Raw genomic sequence first — 22654 nt, forward strand, 5'->3', positions numbered from 1 at the left:
CTTCCATCAACTTTCCATTTTATCAAAAGGCACGCAATTATTACTTGGTGATTGATTTTCCTTACTTGAAGTGTGTGTTGAGTTCAATTTCACTAGATATCGACAAGTATAGCTTCCAAAATGTTTCTCTGTTTTATTCTTCTTTTTTTTTTTTGTTTGAGAAATTTACCAAACTTGTCCTAGTTTTGTTTGTTATCATGAAAGAAGGCAGGAAACAAGGATGGCCCAAGAAGCTGAAGCCATGGCCTTTTAAAGCAGCCCAAGAGTAGAAGCGTACCATCAGCCAGACAGCCACCACGAAAGACTAGTAGACAACTGGAGCTTTAGCAACAACATCGGGACTTAAGCCCTCTTCTGACGCCAAATTACGAGGAAAATATTATTAAAAAAAAAGATTTTTTTTTTTTAATCTGATCTCTTTGGAGTGGTTGCACTGTTACCTCCACTGTTCATCTATCCCCTCTATTATTGCCTGAACAAGTGCTAGTCTTCAAAAAGATGGAAAGACCAGAGCGAAGGGAATTCTTTTCCTTACTAAACATGCCAACCGATTAATGCAATGCACCCCTTCTTCACTATCAGGTGGTATTCTGATATCAGTTCCTCTCCAACATCTCCTCATCAGTCTCTGGCGAATATAATTATGATCATGATGTCTGTGGTAACCTATTCATTCGAAAATCTCATTAATGATAGAACAGGGTCAAATTGCGAGCATAAGACGAGATCAGTCGAGAAAGTAGATAATTTAGCATTACGTAGAAATTTTTTGTACAATTAATGTTTACAAAGGAGCTGCTTCTGTAGCAGCTTGTTCAATCTTCTTGCTGCCCTAAAAATGGTCTCCTGTTTTTGAACTCTCGGACTGTTGGTGTCTTCTTATGGCATGAAGAGTTTGTCGCGGCATTTGCATCGCCATGCCTCGGGGTAGTACTCGAGCGGCACGTTGTGGCCGGGCTGGATGGCGACGTGCACCGGCACGCAGGGGCGGCAGCGGCCGCATCGAGCCCTGCAGGTCGGCGGCCACGAGCCGGGGCCGATGAATAATCTCCGGCGAGCCACCGAGATCAGCTCCCTGTTCCAAGGCCGCCTCCGAGCTTCTCCAGCTTCCTCAATAATTCCAGCCAAAGCACTGCCTGCACATTGAGATAATCAGGGAAATCAATGGCGGATGCATGAGCAAGAACAGTCGACGGCGAGAAATTATCTTTCTTTTTTCCTCTTTTGGGCGACACAGCGACGAGTGTAGCAATCATTTCCCCCTCTGGGGAACAAGGGTTCCTTAGTAGAAACCATGGACCACAAGGAGGAGCGGTCAGAAGAACAAGTGGCAGAAAGCACTCAAACGCGAGAAGAGGAGAGATTTTGAGTACGAACTCGAACGCAAGTTGGGATTTTAAAGCTGAGCAGCTCCGTAGAGTAGGCAGAAAAAGGGCCAATAATGCATAGGCAAGCTAACTCAAAAGGACCATAAAACCGAGCAGAAATGGATCTCATTACTCTCACCTAGTGCGGCAGCCAGGACGAGGAAGACAACGACAGCGGAGAAGCGGCGGCGGCGGTGGCACAGGGTGCCCATTGCCTTTCAGCAGCGTGAGGCGGAGATATTGGAGAAGGGAAGGGAAGTCCCGCAGCGAGCTTTTGGGGGTGGCGAGGCGAAGGGACAGAGAGAGGCCGGAAGTGGGAAGGCGACACTTATGTGTGCAGTGATGCCTCTTTGGTCGCTTGCATGGGGGAGTTCAACCCGGACTAATAGGGCATGCTCGCTGGCTGTGAGAGACGCAGCGTGAGCGTGGAATGTGGAAAACAAGGATTTTGGGTCGAATTACGAATCATAATTCTGTTCACAAAACGCTCGCACTGTGGGACCGAATTCGATGGCGGAGGGCTAGTTGTCTACAAAGAATAGACCCCAAAAAGGAAGATTCAAATCATGTCTGTCGTCCTCTTCGATGTTTTTTTTCCTTTTTTTCCATCTCAATTTCAATAACAAATCGTGATTATATATATACACAGTTCTTGCTGGTGTTCTATAAGTCGGAATAAGCTCAACAGTCACCCTAGTTTATGCCCTCTTTTCTATGTAAACCTCAGACCATCCACTTATGCTGTCTGTCGTCTTTGGAGTTCATCATTCCTTAACCCGTTTGATAGGACATGACAACCTGTGTCGACCCAAATAATTGTGTCCCGACCTTAATGGCATAAAGATCTTACAATTTTTACCAGGGAAGAAAAAGAAAAGGCAAACTTACCTACCACTGGAGACTTGAACGAGGCGATCACGACATTGATTGCAGACTATATTTATAGTACACGATACTGATCCTCCACTGCCTCTGCATGTATTCCTTGACAACAGGGAACTCTGTTTCTGTAGTTGAAAACATGGATCCGAGCTTGCATAATCAATTACAATCTCGCTTCAGTTTTGGATTAAAAAGATGTTCTTTTGCAGAGACCAGTTGAGTCGCCAGCAAAAAGTCATGTCTCACCGGAGGAACAGAAGTGAAGCAAACACTTAAGAAGTGGGCCGCGCCTAACAGAACAGAGTAGGAGAAGGAAATGATATAAAAATAGAGGAGACTGGCATGCAAAAGAGAGAAGGCATATGATATGATACGTAATATATTTATTGGTCAGCAGAAAAGATTGACCCCATGGGCAGTAAATGAGGGGGTGGCTTTTGAGGGCGTGCATAGCTGTATCACCCTCATCTTTCAGCAGAAGCCAGAGAGCAAATAGCTTGCAGCAACACGCAACAACCAACAAGTTAATATATATATAGGTCTTCTTCCTCTTCTTTCTTCTTTGAAACAGTGGCCTCCGCGTAGGTTGTTCTTCTTCCGCTACTCCTCTCCGTTGATCTTCTCATACATCTTTTTATTTTTATTTTAAAAAGGAATTGTTTTTCCCCCTTCTTCGGCGAAGAGGGAGAGGAAAGAGAAGAGGCGGAGTGGTTTGAATCGTGTGGGGTTTGCACGTGGAGAGGCTGTCAGAGGAGGCAGAGGCAGAGGAAACAGAGGAAGGAAAGAAAACGACGAATTCACGGGCGAGAGCGACGGCGACGGCTTTAGCTAGTTGCACTAAATGAGTGGGGGCCCCGCGCGGGGTCGGCTCACCTGCTCCTATCGCCAGTCGCCAGCTTCTCAGGTGAGCATGGCCCCATCGCTATCCACTCCTCTGTTTCACAGTTCACTGCTGAATTTATAAAATAGGTGCGATACTTGTTTGGTTCGATGAGTCACATGTTAATGTGGCATGTGGCTCAGGGATCAAGAACTTAGTGTTTGATTGAAAGAAGATCGACATTGTGGTCGCATTATTTAAGTTGGACACAGGCTTTCAAACTTTGTCCGTGTCCCTTACTTGCTAGAGAGTGAAAACGATGAGCAACTGAGTCTTCTTCTGTGTTTTGTTATTATCACTTAATAAATGAGAGATTCTGCTGCTCTTTCTCTCTGCCATTTTCATGCCCTCGCTCGACATATCTTCATCACCCACATCATCCATTTGTTGTTGTCTTCGATCAAACAGAAGAACAATAAGGATTACTGTTGCTGCAAACATGGACGATGCAGTTGCCCGTCGTTCGTTGGAGATCCCCCTTCCAACTTAAACTCCAGGCTGATGATCTGTTCCTGTCTCTCTGTTTTCTTCTTCTTCTCCACCGGCAGCAAGCTTCACGAGGCGACCTATGTTTAGTAAGGTGGAAGGGGTGACCTGAGGTTGCAGAGAGAAGGCCTATTACATATAGCCATGCGACTGTTGGTGTGGTCATTTCAACCGTCCTCCTCCTTCAGCAAGTTTTGTCCGCACCTGAAAGTAAACTCGAAAAGGGAAACGAGAGCTCTTCCTTTTTCTTATCCATGCTTTTCCATGCATCATATGATCTCTCCAAACAACAACCCCTACAGTATTATGTATTAGTCTTGAAAGTGAAACATCGAGAGATTAACTGTTGTATATATATAGCCAGTTAAAAGCCTTATTGGGCTTTCGCGGTCCACGCTGCGGTTAATCATTTTAAGTGAGCAGGCTCCTGGTGGGCTTACATATGGGCCCGATGAATTGGGCCTACTACTCGGAGGCAGGTAAGATCACCTTCTCCTGGGCAGAGAACTCTTGTTTAAATTATAGATTTTTTTAGAAAACTAATTTGTAAAGAAAATAATACCCAAAGTTGAATATTCCAAACATTTAATTTCTAAAACTATAAATTTTTTACTGTAAAACAACTTACAACTTCTTTTATATCGATATTATAGTGATAATGATGAGATTTCTGTGAATCATGTGGATAACAGCAATTGGATTAATTGGATAGACATGGACTAAACAATTGTTTTAGAGGTGTTTATCAACTGTGTCGAACAAATTACATCCATTAATTAATCAAAATACTTTCTGGTCTGCTGGGCCGCCTTTTCAGCATTAAAATTAGGATGACAATAAAAAAGACGTTCCTTTTCGTGGAATTAGCTAGGACACCTTTTTTTTATTTTTAATCAAAAGTATCTACCTCATCAATAATTCATGCAAAATAACACAGTTATTCTCACATTAATTTTTTTTCTATCACAATATATTTAGATACGTGTCATAAATATTTGATTTTTAAATGAACAAGGATAATTTAATTTCTGAAATGTTCATCTAAAAACGATATTATAAATGTAATTTCAAAATCTAAAAATACATTAGTTATTAAGATAAAATCTAAAAATACCTATCACCTTCATTTTAATTTTTTTTTATCATTTACCATATAAATGAGTTTTTCAACATCAATTGATAATTGACTTCATAGACAACCTTCTATAATGATATTTATATGCATGAGTAGTTACACCAATATCTATCCATCAAATATCATTATGAACAATAATCAAATTGACTTTTGAATTATAAAAATTGAGACATATACCTCTATTAACGTGTAAATTAATGTACATGAGGCATTCCTTCTCGGGATGACCTTTTTTATTGTATTCTTTTATGTTTTATGCCCTGAAGCCCCAGAGATCATAATTTATTTATTTTTACCTTTATTATAGGTCTCTTTTGATTTCTTAAAATTATTACTGATTAACAATAAATAACATTGGCATTTACGGATTACATTGAAAAATTGAAATAGAAACAACAAAAACTCACGTTATTAAGAAGTACATAGATAGATTATAATAAATAATAAATTATTATGTATGAGTATTAGATGAGATACCAAATATAATATCATATTTAATCTTTTAATTAAAATATAATTTATTAATGATATTCTCTATTTGTAACCTGTAATAATTGTTTTTTACCACACAAAATTTCTTTTTTTGAACTAACATATTATGAGCATAACTAACGAATAACCCTTTATATATATTTGAATCTATGACTTATAGAAAATCTAGTATGCTCGATTCTTCCTACAACAATCGACCGGTGCTAATAGCAATCGACGATTAAAAATAGTTGAATGTCCCACCAGGCGAACGGTAAACCTTCGAAACTACGAAATAAGGTACCAAAACGACGAGAGTTGCACAGTGGAGTTATTATAATACCTCATAGCTCCGGCTCATGACACGAATTGGCTTGAATTCTTCCCAACCATTAATCTTTATTTTCAAGAGCAATACATTTCATATTATTTACAGCATGCTAAGCTAGCTGTTTCATGACCTGCACGCAGGAGGTAGAAATTAAAGTCAGGAGTATGTGGCAGTCCCTTAGCTTGCCTCAGCGGCAGCAGCTCAATTACATACGTCGTCGTCAACAACAACTCGTATCAGCTATTACATCTCAAGAACTCATGTAGCTGCTTAACCACTGTGCCAGTCGAGAACTTGCTAAGTCCAGGTGATCACGACATCTTTAAACTCCTACGTACGGAAGGGATTCGTGGTACACTGGAATCCAATACACACTAGTGTGAACAACTGTTGGGAACCAAAAAAAAAAGTAATCAGGATTGTACATTGATCTTCTCGCCTCATCACTTGGTTAATTTGGATATCTCGTTTTTTTCATCAAATGGCATGGGTTTTTCAATTTTCACGTTTAAATGCAGGTACATCCTTGCAACGTACGATCTCAGTGGCACATCAATTGGTCTTAGTCTCCTTTGCAAGATTGTCAACGCCATCATTTTTGGGCTTGAATTCCTGTCGTGCGTCTGCAATAATACGAACTTAGCGGTCGTTCTTGATATACTATTCGCTCCGATTTTGCACAGTGGATGGAAATATATATGAATAAAAATGCCGTAACCACAGAACCACGAGACTTGCACATGGACTTATTATAATGAAGAAACCCTTCGAATTAGCTCTATAAATAAGGTAGCAATTCTAGTCATTTTTATCCCACATCTCGCCATACAACACACACACACACACACACACAAAAAGCCATTAAGTTAATTAAGATGTCTGTCTCCCTTTCTTCCGTAGCTTCGGCGACCTTCGGTTCTCGAGGTGGCCTCGGGGGTTCCCGTCCAGCCGTCGCCATCAAGCGGTGGCGCCGCCTTCCACACATCCAATGCCATGCAACCGAGCAATCTCAATCTCCGTTGAGGAGGTCGGGGAATTACCAGCCCAGCATATGGACTCACGACCGCATTCAGTCTCTCACTCTTAGTCACACAGTTAATATTGATTAATTAATTCTCTAATTAAGTTATAATTCTTCTTCTTCTTTTTCATAATGCATGTTCTTCGAGTAACCGATGATGAGTAAATTGATTGTAGGCGGATAAGACGACCACGCTGAAAGAATTAAATTACTCAAGTGTCAAACTAGCAAACTGATGGAAGAGAAGAAAGGTCAAGTGGAGGAGCAGCTTCAGCTCATCGACCACCTGCAACAGCTCGGAGTGGCTTATCACTTCAAGGATGAGATTAAGGACACTTTACGTGGGTTTCATGCTTCTTTCCAGCACATAAGCTTGCAGCTCAAGGACAATCTGCACGCCTCAGCGCTGCTGTTTAGGCTTCTCAGAGAAAACGGCTTCTCTGTTTCCGAAGGTGAGTCATTAATTAACAACACTCAACTGATATATCCGCCATGAATATCTACTGCGTTAACGTAACTACGTCAATTCCAATAAACTTAATTTGTTGGTTAATGATTAAGATATATTCAAGAAATTTAAAGACGAGAAAGGCCAGTTCGAAGACCGGCTCCAGAGGCAGGCCCAGGGATTATTGAGTTTGTACGAGGCTTCGTATCTTGAAAAAGATGGCGAGGAGTTATTGCATGAGGCCAGGGAGTTCACAACCAAGCACCTCAAGAGCCTCTTGGAGGAAGAAGGATCTTTGAAGCCTGGCATGATCAGGGAGCAAGTGGCCCACGCGTTGGAGCTCCCACTGAACTGGAGATTCCAGCGATTGCACACGAAGTGGTTCGTTGGGGCATGGCAGAGGGATCCCTCCATGGACCATGCTCTGCTTGAGTTGGCCAAGTTGGATTTCAACGCACTGCAGAACATCTACAAGCGAGAACTTAGAGAACTCTCAGGGTACATGTATACATTTATTCATTTATAAATTCATTATTTGTTATTTAATCCTTATAATGAATGAAATATATATATATATATTAGATGGTGGACGGATCTCGGCGCTTCCCCAGAAGCTGCCATTTTTCAGGGACAGATTGACCGAGAACTACTTATGGACTGTGGGCTGGGCGTTCGAGCCAGATAGCTGGTTGTTCAGGGAGTTGCAAACGAAGACCGGTTGCTTCATAACAATGATCGATGACGTTTACGACGTGTATGGAACGCTCGATGAGTTAGAACTATTCACTGATATAATGGAGAGGTAATTAATAATTAACTAATAATTAATCAATTCCTAGCTAGCTAGACATTCAGTTACATTTTTTAATCATAATAAAGTAAAATATTTACATTAAACTTTCATGTACACTCGTGTCAGATGGGATGCTAACGCGATTGATAAGCTCCCAGAGTATATGAAGATATGTTTTCTAGCCGTCTTCAACACGGTAAATGATGCAGGCTACGAGGTCATGAGAGATAAGGGAGTAGACATAATACCTTACCTCAAGAGGGCGGTAATTAACTAATTAATAATTAATATATATACTTCCATTTTGCATATATATAGGTCACTGTATATGAATATTATCTTTATTTTTGGTTGATTTTAGTGGGCAGAATTGTGCAAAATATACATGAGGGAAGCCAGATGGTACCACGCAGGGTATACACCAACGCTGGACGAGTATTTAGATGGCGCATGGATATCGATATCAGGCGCGTTGATATTGTCCGTAGCTTACTGCACGGGCAAAGATCTCACGAAAGAGGACTTGGATAAGTTCTCCACTTACCCTTCCATTGTGCACCCCTCCAGTATGCTTCTTCGACTCCATGACGATTTTGCAACCTCCACGGTGCTAAAATTCTTCAATGAAATTAATCGATATCAAAATTAATTAAGATGCTACTATAATGTGGATTCGTGCAGCCTTAACCTTGATCGCGTAATTAACTACAGGATGAGCTGGCGAGAGGAGATGTGCAGAAGGCGGTGCAGTGCTGCATGCACGAGAGGAAGGTGCCGGAGGCTGTTGCTCGTGAGCATATCAAGCAAGTGATGGAGGCGAAATGGAGGGTGCTGAACGGCAACCGGGTGGCGACGTCGTCGTTCGAGGAATATTTCCAGAATGTGGCGATTAATATCCCTCGAGCGGCGCAATTCTTCTATGGAAAAGGAGATGGATATGGGAAACCGGATGGAGAAACTAAGAAACAAATCATGTCGTTGTTGATCGAACCTGTCCAGCTCTGATAATTATCTATTTATCTATATGCATGCATAATCAGGACCTACTTCCTGATAATTACTTATATTTACAAAAGTTAAAAATCAAACTCGTGTAACCGTTATAATAATTAAATAATAACATAGATTTGTATTTTTATGTTGTTAAACTATCAATATATGAAATTAAAATAAAATAAAGAAATCTACAATTTTCAATTGTAGATGTCCTTTAAATTAATTTTAATTCAATTTGAATTTTAAATTTTGAACTTAGATATATGCCCACTTCCACAAGTATAGAAAATATACTCTTTCCACTACACAATAAATATCACACTGACTTTACTTTTCTTTTTTGTTCCATAAACGTCGATGAGATATCGAGGAATCCCAAGCGACTACTGTATAACTCCCAATGTCCAACTTAACGCTATATAATTCTATATTTTATTGTATCATCAACAGTAATATTAGATTAATAGAAGAAAGGATAAATTGAGACGTGAATTGAAAATCTTTCCTATTTAAATTTAATAGAAGAAAATAACCCAAAACATTTAATTGAGCTTTTTGGGCCGGGCACGGTTATCTGTGACAAGCCCAATAAAGTATATATATTTATATCTATATTATCAATTGTACTGATAATAATGAGATTTCTGTTAAATCATGCGTATAACAGCAATTAGATTAATTGGATAGACACGGACTAATTAACAATTGTATTAGAGCTGTTTATCAACTGTATCAAACAAATTACATCAATTAATTAATCAAAATACTATTCTAGATCACAAGATCTTTAGAAAGATCATGACACCTGTTTTCTTTGTCTCCCTATAATATAGAGTTGAGACCACAATTGAATTCTATATCTTATCCCTATAATTTTTAAAAAAAAAAAGAAGCAAAAAACACAGCTCGCGATAATTAATTGGGACATCGAAGTAGCATATTTGTAACCATTAATGCACATGAATCTCATACAATTATATACAGTGATTGACAGGAGAAGTTGCATAAAGAGTTGATTAAGCAAACATTTTCGAGATTAATTTGCTATTTTATTTGTTCGTGAAGTAGGTTTCAGCAAGATATACAATTGGGACCACGAACAAGTGGAAAAATAATTGGGCAAGAAATGGGGAAAGGGAAAAGAAGAAGAGCAAAAAAAAAAAAAATGCTCAGGAAAAAGTTAGAGCATGCGGGGACAAAGTGAAATCACTACAGTGCTGCAAGAAAAGGAGTGATCAAAAAGTCAGATAAAAGAATTGTCTGTCTGCCTATTTCCCTTAAATTTATATTCTTCCTCCTGCTGTTAACATACACGTCTGGCAATATTAATAACTCAGCTTGCAATCGTTGGCTTCACATGGTCAAGTCCCTTGGTCTCCAACTCCATGCATGAGTTTAAAGCAGCTCCACAAGCAGTACTACATGCTTCGCTTCGAAGTTCGCGCATTCTCATGTTCAGTATCCAAATTGGATGGTGATGGAGACTTGTCATCTGATTCTTTATGGGCAATTATATGTTTCGCTGGAGATCCTAATGTCTTGTCATTAGGTTTCGTTTTTGAGGGGGAAATAAATATGTGCATAAGATTATCCTGTCATTTTGAGAAAAAATAATGAATTCGTGAACTTGATACATAGCCATATAGTGCTTCAAATTAAAAGAATTCACGGGCGTTGCTGTTTAATTAGACATCATGAAGCAGCCAACAGATGACAGCCACTCCACAAATAGTTTAGTGTATAGAATTTTAGGTGATGGTGGGCTTTTCCAGGGACCACTTCTACATTATTCTATCTTCTTTTAAACCAATAGCGTTGCTCGAATGACGAAGGCTTAATTATGGCTATCATCACTTCCACATTCACATAGTTGTTCTTCTTCTAATTGGTCTTCTTCTTCTTCTTCTTGTTTTTTCTTTCCCTTCTTTCTCTTCAATCTTTCATGAACAGATACCAGTTTTGCGCTTCAATTCCCTTCTTCATTTTCCTTTTCTCTAGTTTTGTGTGTTTGACTGTATATGCAGATCTAGTTATTCCATGCATGTGCACCAAAAGTAGCTGAAGCTGCCAGCATGATCTCATGATATCCTTCTTTTTTCTTTTTCTTCTCAATCTCTCCTTTTGAATTTGTTTTCCGAAAAAAATAGATTAAAAATTCTGTATATGTAACTAGGTCTAAATGTGAAGGAATCGACGAGATCATTATGGCAGTTTCATCTGCTATTGGGGAGCACAATCAAACCCTAGCTACCTGATCTTGCTTGCATACTTTTTTCTGTTTAAATTGGTGTCCATAATGATTTGCTTATGTGATAAGTTGGTGTTGCCTATGAAAGATGCTCGATAATATGAGGGAAAATTCCAGGGTTTGGTTTGGAATGAAGCTAATGGACATGATCAAGTTCTAGGTGAGTAACTGGTGTTCCTTACTCATCATCTCGGTTTCTTGGCGGTGTGAGTTCTCAATCTTATGTTTCTTTAACACCTCTACTTAATTTCCAGTTATGTTTCTTTTCAATCATCAGTAAGATCTTTGCTGCAATATATATCCAACTTAGCTCATGATTTATTGCAAGAGAACTCCTTTCTGAAATCCTAGTAAGATTGATTGCATATCACAGATAGGTCTGAAATAAGATACCTTCATATCTATTTAATTTTTTCCTACATCACTTGATTAATCTTAATATAAAGTTCTCACTACATTTTTTTGTTTGGCCTATGCTAATCAATAGTGTGTGTATAGCCATCAATACTGCTAAGTTCTTGCATTAATATCGAAACCTGAAAAAGATTGCTTGAACACTACTCGATGGCTTTGGTGACCAGCAATCTCACTGTCTACTTTTGTCTGCCCATTTGCAAATTCTTTAATATAATAGTTCATCCTTAACGTATATGTAGAAGTTTAATTATTTTGGCGTTTTTTAAAAAGAAAAAGGAAACATGTCATATGCCAATATCATCAGTGATCTTGTTTGGTAGCATTTGCCTTGGTTTAAACAGGTGAACTGGTGTGGTCAAACCTAATCAGCTGAATAATCTTTTTTTATATATAAATTATAATTGATTAGGATACTATTTGTTACGCATTAAGAAAATCAGAAACAAGTAAAAATTATTAATGTGTCTTTTAGTCATAAACTGTAATTGTTGATAATTATTTATTCCTCTGACAAGCCGTTCAAATATGTGAAAAATCTTTTAAAAATTTAAAATAGACTTTGTCGTAATCCCTTTGATAGTTACACAACCAATTAAGATCTGTGAATTTCTGTTTATTCTAACATTTGTTTTCCTTGTATGATCAAACCATAAGCTGAAATTTGAGTTTACACAACTATTTAAAAATTCAAATTATCATCAATTTTTTTTCTCTTTCTTTTTTGTTTGTGACAAACATTGTGCTCTTTGCAATTCTCACACTGAAATGGTCGATCATCCTCTCAGCCAGTGCATGCAGTTTGCCATTGATAACAATAAAAACTATTTGGATAAAGTTCTGTGAGATATCAGATGTAATTGTTTTAACACTTGTGTTATGGAACGAACAACCATGATCATTTAAAATCTAACTAAATATTAGATCTTGCATTTAATTGTCTGAGTTGTGAACCTGAAATATTTGCAATCTTCTGATAGGATTCTTGCAAGAGTATCGGTTCAAATGCTCGATATCAACTCCTCTCCGAGCCTTACCCTTTATAATTTTATAAATAGAAGCATTCAACATGGTCATAATCATCCCTCTAGGAAAGTTTTTTTTCTCTATCTATCTTTTTGTTTTTCTACTTCTTTTTGTTCTACATCACTAATCTCTTGTTTGTTTGTTTGCTATTTTCGAAAAGGTCTAGAGCAATCAGAAGAAGATCAATTGGCAAGCTTGTTTCGCTAAGTAAAGATCAAAAGTATTTTGTTGTGAAGGAGAAATATGTGACACACAGCATTGAGAATTGACTCTACTCAACTTAGTTACTGCTCTAATTGCGCATTTGGAGGATCATATATAATAATATTCTTGCTAATGGGTAAAACTTAGAAATGAAAGTTTAAGATTTTATTGCTATTCAACTGTTCTTAAAAATATGAAAGTTGGAATTTGACCATCATATTTTCGTAAAGAGGTGCTTCAGTTTCAAGACTAATTTAACAGAAGGAAAATAATAATTTTTATCTATTTCTACAAGTAAAAAACTCTTTTTCCAAGTATATGGTTCTCTTCCTTTTTTTGTATAAAAATTACTCAATTTATTTCACTAAACTGCTTCAAGTATCAAAATAAAACTGTTCCAATCAGTACTAGCATTAAATCATTAGTTTTAAAATCATTATATAGATCACCCTTTTAAATATGAAAATACTTATCATTTTATATGAACCACTAACATCATTATATTATTTCCATTGGAGCTGAAAATTGTTTTATGACCATTTTGCTTAGTCGCTAATGATGTTAATTAGCTCTAATCTAGATACATATATACTTTGATGACTTTAAAATCTTAACAGGTATTTTGCTAATTAAGCCAACCAAGTGAATCATGATTAGAATAATAGAATAAGACACACAAAATATTATATTCAGAGAACATTAACTTTAATATTAATTATGAGTGTTCTTAATTATTAGATATAATAAAATATTATGACAAACAAAAAATTTAAAATAAAAAAAAAGTTTCCTCTTTTTTATTCAGGCGGCAAATTAAAGGTACAAAACGCCGGCCCAGTTTAATTAGAAAACTGAAGACTTATTCCCTTAATTCTTCTTCCATGAACTGAATCACCATATCTCGAAGTTCCCGTTAACAAAGTCGTAGTATGCTCCGAATAGCTTCAAGGAGCCCTTCTCCACTGCGTCCTTGACGAAGGGGTAGGTCTTCAGGTTCTCCAGGGAGATCTTCACAGCCGCCTACAACAAAAACAGTATCCGGCATGAATTGAAGGGAAATTTAAAGTAGAACTGGCTCTGATAATTCCAAGAAGGATAGTAGAGAAGAAGAAGAAAACCTTTTCACATTCGGTGCACTGTTCAGGAAAAGACGAGGACGCGAATTCTCCTTTCACCTTCTCCTTCGCTGGTAAACATACTTTCACCCAGTCCTCAATGAACTCGCTGGTATATTAAATCGAAGTGCACAAGTGATCAGTGTGCAAAGCAGAGTAATTCATCAGAATTGTCAAATGTAAGAAACAGCACAAGGAAAAGAGAAAAAAAGGAAGAATCGAACAAAATGAAAGAATCCAACAGCGTTTTTAAGGGAAAAAAACGATTTTGTAGAGCTATATAATATGTGAAGATAAGGCTATTGGCCCAGTTACAGGGAATCGAGCAGAGAACTAAATGAACTCAATTCCCAACCTTTCTCTTGAATAATTATTCAATGAAATCTCCATCAAAATCAAATGGAGCACTGTAATTAAGTTTCTTACGTCGTGGTAGTTCCATCCTCTTTTATGGACATGAGCCCCTTGATCCCACCACAGCAGCTGTGGCCAATCACCACTATGTTCTCCACCTGGACAAAAGATGATAGTATCTTTTCATAGTAAATCCAAAGGCAATTGGATCTTCCCAAATAAACACATCCTTTCAGAAATAATTCCAGATAAAATGTAGATCGATAATTAAGAGGACGGAGATGACGCGTTGGATCACCTTGAGATGATGAACAGCATATTCAATGGCGGCCCCAGAGCCACTATACTTTGTCTGCATCCACAGATCACAAATAGAAGGGTCAACGACGACGACGGGCTCCTCTTGGTTGAGAGTGCACACGACAAAAGGAAGCGAGAAGGAGAGGATAAGCATTACCTGGTCATAAGGCGGAACCATGGCGGCGATGTTGCGGACGCTGAAGGCCTCGCCGGGTTGGAACCCGAGCACCACCGACGGGCACACGCGCGAGTCAGAGCAAGCGAACACCATGTACTGCGACCAACAGCCAAATTCAAATACAAATCATCAGTCAACCTCACCATGAAGCCTCCTCGATCGAAATGTAAATATATTTCATGATCGATCTTAATCTGGGAATTGATTCCTAATTGCGGTGAAGAGTCACGGCGTTGGGATCAGTACCTTAGGGCTTTGTCCCTGTGCCAATTGCGAGAACAACTCTGTGTTTTTCCTGTCAGAGAAAGAAGAAGCGGTCATCTCGGGTTTCATATGAATTAATAAAATCAATTTGCAGACTGACTCGTAGACGTTGTTCTTGAAGTTTTCGAAGCCGGAGGTCAACCTCTCCATTTCCTGCACATCCACAGACACTGTTTTAGGAGCCAAACGTGAGAGAAGAATCTAATCAGAAATCCAACGTAGATATCCCAATATATATATACGATCTAACGAGAGATCATGGCGTCGAGTGGATTGATTAAACGGCCATGGAACTGGGAGATGTGAATCGATTCGAAGAAAAGGAACATATGAGTAGAAGAGGAAGAGGAGTAGATATTCTACGAACTTTCTTTGGCTGGATCGAAGATTGCCGAGGGGAAGCGTTTCAGATCCTGTGGCCGGTGATGGTAACTAGGAGGGAGTAATATACAGTTGCCGTCCGGAAAAGGTTATAACGGCATAATTATTCCAAAAATAAATATTTAATTTCCATTTTTGTCCAGTAGATACTATAATTGGAAATGAATTATATAAAAAGCATGTAGCCATGAGCATTTATTTATTTATTAAAAAGAAAATCCTAAAATCAACGGACAATACCATTCAAGAGAAGTTAAATTTAGCAATAAAAGAAATACATAAATTAAAAATAATAATTAGAATAAACTCAGCTCGCCAGGCGTCAACTCCTCCTGCGACAATGAACGATTCAAGAGATCCAACACCAATCGTTCCTTAGATTTGTCAACGGTCCGAGTTAAAGATCAGCGGGCGGGTCAGCTGACTCGGCTAGATTTTGGGTGTTTCGACCAAAACCTTCGGTGGATATGAAGTTTCAAACCGGAATGCAAGCAGAAGCCGTGGTCCATTGTGATTTGAATAACATGCACATAAAATATAAAACTGATGCATGTGATCTTGATTTCACTGTGGAATGACTCGAGTGACATATGTGAACATGATTTATTTGAAATTGGGATAAAATAAGGATATAATTTTGAATTCAATGTGTGGATTAAAATTGCAATTTAATTTAATATTATTGAACGAAACACATAGGTGATGTATAGAGTAATAGTATCTATAACAATCATTAGAGGATGCTTCAATCATTTTGTTGATTTTTACAGCTCTCTATGGTCTTTTTTGTCGGTTGACCAAAAAAGTTTAGATACCATTCTCTAAATTAAGGGAAAGATTTTAAAGAATACCTATTCCTAGCAAGTTTTCAATTATCTTGACATTTTTATACGGAAAAACTGTCAACAAGAGAAACAGGATCATGCAAGAACAGACAATTTAAAAATCTTTGGTTGATTGATTTTGAAGGAGATATGCAACACATGTAGATGGGTAGAACAGGGAATATGAAAAATAGTTCAGAGGCAGCAACATATATAGTTCTATGGTTTTATATTCAAATATTTACTAAACTCTATGGTATTGAGAAGTTCATATGTCCTGTAAATTAAAAAGGTTACAGTGACAGAAATAGTTGAACAGATACTAATATTGGACATTATGTATCAAGTTAACAGAGAAGCACCTATCAACCTTTCTGCCAATTTTAGGATCAAACTCATGCAATGAGATGCTTGTCTGAGTTCTTTTGCAGAACTCAAAGCAAAGCTCCCTAGCTGCTTTAACGAACGTTGTTTCATCTGGGGATTCAGCCTCATACAAAATCTCATCGGATTTAGTCACAACAGGAATAACCGTACGCAAGATTGCTAACACCTGAAGTGTTTCTGTATGAGTTAGGTTCTCCAATCCATTGCCCTTGCATTAATCGATCATCTCTGAAGCTGAAGCCTTCGGGTAACCCTTCAAGAAATCCTTGAGTATTGTGCCTCATTAAAGCAAAAGGTTGATCATGAAGTTCAGCTGAGCTGAATCATATTCCATGACTCTTGAAAGAGCTTGTTTCTACCTCATATGATTTACTACCATAAGAAATACCAGCTATGGAACATTCCACAAACTCCATTGAGTTGCAAGTAAGTGCACCTGTCTTATCTGACAGTATGGTATCGACTTGTCCAAGTTCCTCATTTAAGTTGGACGTCCGAGCACGTGTAGGTTTATCACTCTCATCACATTACAGTTCGTGATCACGGTCTATAAACATGCTTTAATTGGAATACCTTAACTATCTCTATGGATGTAACGACCCGGCCCCTCGGCCCCTTGGGCGGCCCAACTAGCGGCCCAATTGGCGGCCCAATCGGCAGTCCCTTGGGCGGCCCAACTAGCGGCCCCCTTGGCGACCCCTATGTCGTCAATCGACGACCCTCGGCCGTGTCGTTACTCACTAGGACTTTCCACCCCTGGCCAGTGGATTTTTGCCTCCCCCAGGATTCGAACTCTAGACCTCCAGGATAAGTACTAGAGTTTATGAATCCTGGTAGCCAAGTGAGCACTTCTCACTTGGCTACCAGGATTCATAAACTCTAGTACTTATCCTGGAGTCTAGAGTTCGAATCCTGGGAGAGGCAAAACTCCACTGGCCAGGGGTGGAAAGTCCTAGTGAGTAACGACACGGCCGAGGGTCGTCGATTGACGACATAGGGGTCGCCAAGGGGGCCGCTAGTTGGGCCGCCCAAGGGACCGCCGATTGGGCCGCCAATTGGGCCGCCCAAGGGGCCGAGGGGCCGGGTCGTTACAATAAAAAGGCGCCTTTTTATTGTAACGACCCGACCCCTTGGGCGGCCCAACTAGCGGCCCAATTGGCGGCCCAATCGGCGGTCCCTTGGGCGGCCCAACTGGCGGCCCAACGACGACCCCTTATGTCGTCAACCGACGACCCTCGGCTGTGCCGTTACTCAATTGGTCTTTCCACCCCTGGCCAGTGGATTTTTGCCTTCCCCAGGATTCGAACTCTAGACCTCCAGGATAAGTACTAGAGTTTATGAATCCTGGTAGCCAAGTGAGAAGCTGCTCACTTGGCTACCAGGATTCATAAACTCTAGTACTTATCCTGGAGGTCTAGAGTTCGAATCCTGGGGAAGGCAAAAATCCACTGGCCAGGGGTGGAAAGACCAATTGAGTAACGGCACGGCCGAGGGTCGTCGGTTGACGACATAAGGGGTCGCCAGTTGGGCCGCCCAAGGGACCGCCGATTGGGCCGCCAATTGGGCCGCTAGTTGGGCCGCCCAAGGGGTCGGGTCGTTACAATGGATATATACAATGAGATGGTGATCGGAATCAAGCACCCATATAACATAAGGTCTGTCAAAAAGTGAAAAAAGGCAGCCAAAGTTCCCCTATTAGGATCAAAGTATATATATTGTTGATTTTTCAGGTCTAAAATTTACTTCAAAATAGTCAATGGTCGAGTTGAAAACGTGGGATACAGATCTTTGCCTCATCCTGGATTTAAGTTGGCGAATATATAGGAGATCAAAGCAAAAAAGTTTAAATCTTCAAAAATGTTTTTGAGCAGTACTGTAAAGGTAAGATAAGTCTTCAATTTTTTTATATGAGAGGCACAATTACAAATGTTCCGGGGATAGTCCGATAGGCCCATGGTCAGACTCGAGTTCAAGTCTGGTCTCATCGCACGGGTCCAACCCGTTGAGTCTATGCACTTGATTGGTTAAGTCACGCACCGTCGAAGTATACTCATTCGGCCATCCACTAGCCGAATCGCCTTACGCGGTCCTTATTTGGCCGAATCCTCCAGTCGGCAATAGCCTAGCCGAATCCTCCCATTCGGCAATAGCCTAGCCGAATCCTCCATTCGGCAATAGCCTAGCCGAATCCTTCATTCTGCGATAGCCTAGCCGAATCCCCCCATTCGGCAGCAAGCCTAGCCGAATCCCTCCGTTCGATAATGACCTTGCCGGATCCCTCCATTCGATAGGGACCTCACCGAATCCCTCTATTCGGCCGTCCACACGCCGAATCCCTCCCTTCGGCCATCCACTCGTCGAATCCCTTCCTTCGGCCATCCACTCGCTGAATCGCCCATTCGACAATAACTTGGCTGAATCCCCCCACTCGGCAGTGACCTCGCCGAATCGTCTCATTCAGCTATATGCTGGCCGAATCATCCCACACGGTCTTCGCTTGGCCGAATCGGCCATGTAAAACACTTGGACACGGGAAGCCTCGCTCACATGTTTGATAACACGCTGGATTGATCAAGCGCCCTACAGTGTCCTGGTACACCTCATCATGATTTTTGACATGCCCACGCCCCCAATAATTAATGTTGTCTCTCTGCTGCCTACACGGATGGTGACAACATAATGCTTTACCGGCGATGGGACAAGGAACTCGATTGTTCCTGCCACCTCATTAATCATGATGAGATGTTCCTTAAATGATGACGTGACAGGTATGCACGCTCATCTCCTCCTTAAAATGACTACTCTCCTCGACAGGTATCTCTCTCTTACTCTCTCAACTTCTCTAATTTCTCTACTCTCTTTACGCTCAAGTTCTTCTTCACTGTTCATCTTCTTCCTCCCACCGTCCCTGACTTGAGCGTCGGAGTGGTCGCGCCAGGGCACCCCCTAACTTTCCCACTGACATTCTCTGTGTTCGCAGGCTGTTCTTGAAACTTCTGCTGGTCCTCATCAGCTCCGGTGAAATCCCAGGCGACCCTGAAGCCGCCATCGCCCATAGCTCCATCCACTGTTCAACTCCTACGGCGAGGAAGGTCTGGTGACGTGTCCAGAAGCAGTTCTCAACCGGAACAACAAGTTTTCACCATTGGGAAAATAATAATTAAGATGATAAGAACCCAGTTCTCTTGATCCTCCAGATTCAGTAATGAGGAATAAATGGCAAGCTTAATAAATGACTTCCATCTATGACTATATATCCCAGATAAGCCAAGATCAAGACTTGTTTGAAACAAATGTAATACCAAGCAACACGAGATCGATAAACTGTTGCTCATGTTTACTTCCTTCAAACCATGAAATCACCTGTTTCTTAAGCTGCCAATCTTTGATGGCCTCCTTGGCCATTGTTGCACCAACGACGACAACTATGGGGAGGAGGACACGGACGGCTCCGCCGATTCGGAGCAAGCGGGCTGAAAGAGATGAAAGCTACTACGATAAAGAAGTTGGTCACTCTTCGGTATTGCTCGAATAAGGACTTGGGGATGAAATTGGCCATCGTGTACTTGGTGGTGGAGGTGCAGTGGTCTGGGAAGTTGAATGAATTTGTGTTATATATATAGATATCTATTAGTTAGAACCTTAAGTATGATTAAGATGTAAATATTTCAACTGATACCTGTTGAAATATTAAGAATTATTAAGATGTTAATGTTTCAAAATAAATATTTAAAATGAAGATAAACTTACAAATAAGATTCAACTGATACTTCTGTCCCAATTCGCAAGTTGATCGGTGACTGTTTGACGGAATTTTGCAATGTAGAGTGGAAAAATGGAAAATAAAACTACTAAATGCCATATTATATATCTATTAAACAGAATAAGATTCAACACGAACTCATTTCAGTGTTCCAGAGAATCTGAAAAAAAAATAGAAGGATATTAAGTTTCATGATTGGTAAATTAGTAAAAACAAAACTTAATAATTTATATTATCGATTGTGGGGGCTGCAAATGTGGTATTGATTGAAAGTTGAAACTTAATGCTGCTTCTATGGGGCTTTTAATCGAACACTTGGAGTACTCGCACATCAATTTTTTCCAGCTAATTGTATTGGAAAAGGCTGGGCCTGTCTCGGACCGGGAACTGAGCCGAAGGCGCGATGTTGAACTGCCACGGCACGTACGGTGCCTCCCCGGTGTCCGCCACGTCATCGTACAAGGTCAGTGATGAGCTGTTCTTGATGGCGGACGAAGCGTAGCAGCTCCACGATGACTGGTGCTGCCGGTGGTGGTACCCGTACTCACCGGCCGCCGGCGACGAAGAGGCCGGCGCCGTGGACGCTGCTGCCCGGCGCTCTTCCTTCTTGAAGCGAATGCCGCAGGCGTTGCACAATGACTGCGTTGAACCAAATCAGTTGGGCATTAGGAAAAGGCAATGAATGCAGTGCATTGGCAAAGTTAATGAGAACTTGTGATCAATTACTTTAGGTCCTCGCGGTCCATTTCTCCACAGTGGCGTGGAGGTGGTGTCGCAGTTGGCGCACCGCCGAGCGAGGAGCAGCGGGTCGCCGCCCAGAGTCGATGTTCCACCATTCGACGACGCATTCGAGCCCATGGAGGAGTTCTTGGACTGAGATAGGATATCCCACATGCACGAAGACGGCCGTTGGATCTTGCCGGAGACCGGCACCGATGTCTTGTGCTCTGTTTGACGAGTGGAAGGGGTCCCCAGCGACAAGGTGCAATCCACTGACGAAGGTGAAGAGCGACCGGAATACACGTCCGCGTCACAGCCTTCCTCAATGAACTGCTTCGTCGTCGTCACTGGATAAAGAAACGAGAAGGCGGTACCGCCGCTGCTGCCGCCATTGGCGAACCCGCAAGAGCAGGGGTACGCGCTGCTCTGGTGGCCGCACTGGCGCAGCATGGTAAGGCACAAAGAAAGAGAGCAACAATAAATCTGAAACAAGGGTAAGGCGAGAATAATGAAGGAGCAGAGTGGGGAGGGAACTCTTTTAACAACGAAACAGAGCACGTAGTACTGCGCCTGTGAGGAAGACTAGCGTCCAGATGGGAAAAGTGAAGACCAAATCTGAGAACTACAAAGTGCAATATACAGAGCTAGTGCGTGCTTTAAAGATGAAAAAGGTTTTCTATAATGCAATCTACTGATGAGGCTTTGGGGCATAAATTAAACAATGTGGATCATAACGTGCGGTTAACTCGGGAAGTGGGAGATCGGGGTCTCTCGATTCTCAAGCAGAGTGAGGGATGTTAAACAAATGAATGGGATGAAGCATACTTATGTTTGATAATGAATACTAAAATGCATGTTTTGCATGGGGGGTAGAGAAGCGCAGGAGGAGCAGCAGTACGACGGCGTCGCGTTGTGGTGCAGATGGAGAAGGGTTCCTCCTCCGGGATGGGTGCAGCGCCAGTGTTGGCGCTTCAATTCGCTTCACCTCCTCCACGTCACTCTTCACTGAGCGGGTGGATGCCCCTCCTCGGGTTTGCAGATAGAGAGAGAGAGAGAGATGCAAGTTGGCAGTCTGCGTTGTTGCCTTCTGCTCTGCACCTGCGTCTGCGCCTGCGCCTGCGCTGCTTCTTATAATACGAGCACTGCCAGAACAACGACGTATGCGTTCGGTTGGCGGTACGCGATAACAAGGCGATGCGTGATGACACGGTGGTGGTGTCACAGTCTTAAGAGGAAGAGGCGCAGCAAACCATGGCGATGCTGGTCAGAGGAGACAGATCGGGTTGGTCATTGGGCGGTCAAAAGAGGCCACGTGATTCAAGGAACAGTCTTCCATGCATGCAATGTATGCAACGATCTCGCACTTCTCCTAATCACGAGGCTGATCGTAATCGAACAGCATAACACAAAACAACACCAGGCACGTGATCCTTCCCACCTCCTCACGTGACGTTTTACGTCGGAAATGTGCTCAGTAAGAAAGAAAAAGAAAAAGAGCGAAAATAAAAAGAAGAGATTTTCAAATAGCTACGTCTTTTGACAAACCACCAATCATTCCAACGTTCTACCTGGTGCGAGAGAGTGAGTCCCTCTCTCTTACTCTTTCGATCCTCCTCAAGTCAAAGGTCGAAAGCAGAAAGTTAAAGGAGGTGGAGCCCAACGGTAC

General features: G+C 41.0%; 3 protein-coding genes and 1 pseudogene across 3 annotated transcripts; 1 reads left to right on the plus strand and 3 right to left on the minus strand.

The window, feature by feature from the left end:
• Positions 1 to 790: 790 nt before the first annotated feature.
• On the minus strand, positions 791 to 1650 carry LOC141822658 (EPIDERMAL PATTERNING FACTOR-like protein 4). Its single transcript, XM_074709994.1, has 2 exons — positions 1507 to 1650; positions 791 to 1136 (listed from the first exon to the last, which is right to left on the minus strand). The coding sequence occupies exons 1-2, from the start codon at positions 1577 to 1579 to the stop codon at positions 880 to 882; spliced, it is 330 nt and encodes a 109-aa protein (XP_074566095.1). The 5' UTR covers positions 1580 to 1650; the 3' UTR covers positions 791 to 879.
• A 4777-nt stretch (positions 1651 to 6427) lies between these two features.
• LOC141824341 (monoterpene synthase 7, chloroplastic-like) lies at positions 6428 to 8819 on the plus strand (annotated as a pseudogene).
• Positions 8820 to 13567: 4748 nt separating this feature from the next.
• On the minus strand, positions 13568 to 15294 carry LOC141824612 (carbonic anhydrase 2-like). The gene is made up of 7 exons (XM_074711928.1): positions 15281 to 15294; positions 15014 to 15066; positions 14896 to 14944; positions 14470 to 14745; positions 14244 to 14329; positions 13821 to 13926; positions 13568 to 13722 (listed from the first exon to the last, which is right to left on the minus strand). Exons 2-7 carry the CDS (start codon positions 15061 to 15063, stop codon positions 13594 to 13596), a joined length of 696 nt encoding a protein of 231 aa, XP_074568029.1. The 5' UTR covers positions 15064 to 15066; positions 15281 to 15294; the 3' UTR covers positions 13568 to 13593.
• Positions 15295 to 20613: 5319 nt separating this feature from the next.
• On the minus strand, positions 20614 to 21438 carry LOC141822724 (GATA transcription factor 15-like). The gene is made up of 2 exons (XM_074710058.1): positions 20995 to 21438; positions 20614 to 20907 (listed from the first exon to the last, which is right to left on the minus strand). The coding sequence occupies exons 1-2, from the start codon at positions 21436 to 21438 to the stop codon at positions 20614 to 20616; spliced, it is 738 nt and encodes a 245-aa protein (XP_074566159.1).
• Positions 21439 to 22654: the final 1216 nt, after the last annotated feature.

The sequence above is a fragment of the Curcuma longa genome, chromosome 3 (assembly GCF_044706935.1).
Source record: "Curcuma longa cultivar G26 ecotype Majalengka, Jawa Barat chromosome 3, ITB_CL_G26_1.1, whole genome shotgun sequence".
In the NCBI taxonomy this organism is placed as follows: domain Eukaryota; kingdom Viridiplantae; phylum Streptophyta; class Magnoliopsida; order Zingiberales; family Zingiberaceae; genus Curcuma; species Curcuma longa.

What these genes read in the sequence shown, in the direction of transcription:
- LOC141822658 (XM_074709994.1), bottom strand. Translation starts at nt 1,579, where the DNA reads ATGGGCACCCTGTGCCACCGCCGCCGCCGCTTCTCCGCTGTCGTTGTC. An exon ending in CGTCCTGGCTGCCGCACTAG is followed by an intron (nt 1,137 to 1,506) that starts GTGAGAGTAATG and finishes CTCAATGTGCAG; the next exon opens with GCAGTGCTTTGGCTGGAATT.
- LOC141824612 (XM_074711928.1), bottom strand. Translation starts at nt 15,063, where the DNA reads ATGGAGAGGTTGACCTCCGGCTTCGAAAACTTCAAGAACAACGTCTAC. An exon ending in ATGCTGTTCATCATCTCAAG is followed by an intron (nt 14,330 to 14,469) that starts GTGATCCAACGC and finishes TCTTTTGTCCAG; the next exon opens with GTGGAGAACATAGTGGTGAT. An exon ending in GAGGATGGAACTACCACGAC is followed by an intron (nt 13,927 to 14,243) that starts GTAAGAAACTTA and finishes TTAATATACCAG; the next exon opens with CGAGTTCATTGAGGACTGGG.
- LOC141822724 (XM_074710058.1), bottom strand. Translation starts at nt 21,438, where the DNA reads ATGCTGCGCCAGTGCGGCCACCAGAGCAGCGCGTACCCCTGCTCTTGC. An exon ending in ATGGACCGCGAGGACCTAAA is followed by an intron (nt 20,908 to 20,994) that starts GTAATTGATCAC and finishes GGTTCAACGCAG; the next exon opens with TCATTGTGCAACGCCTGCGG.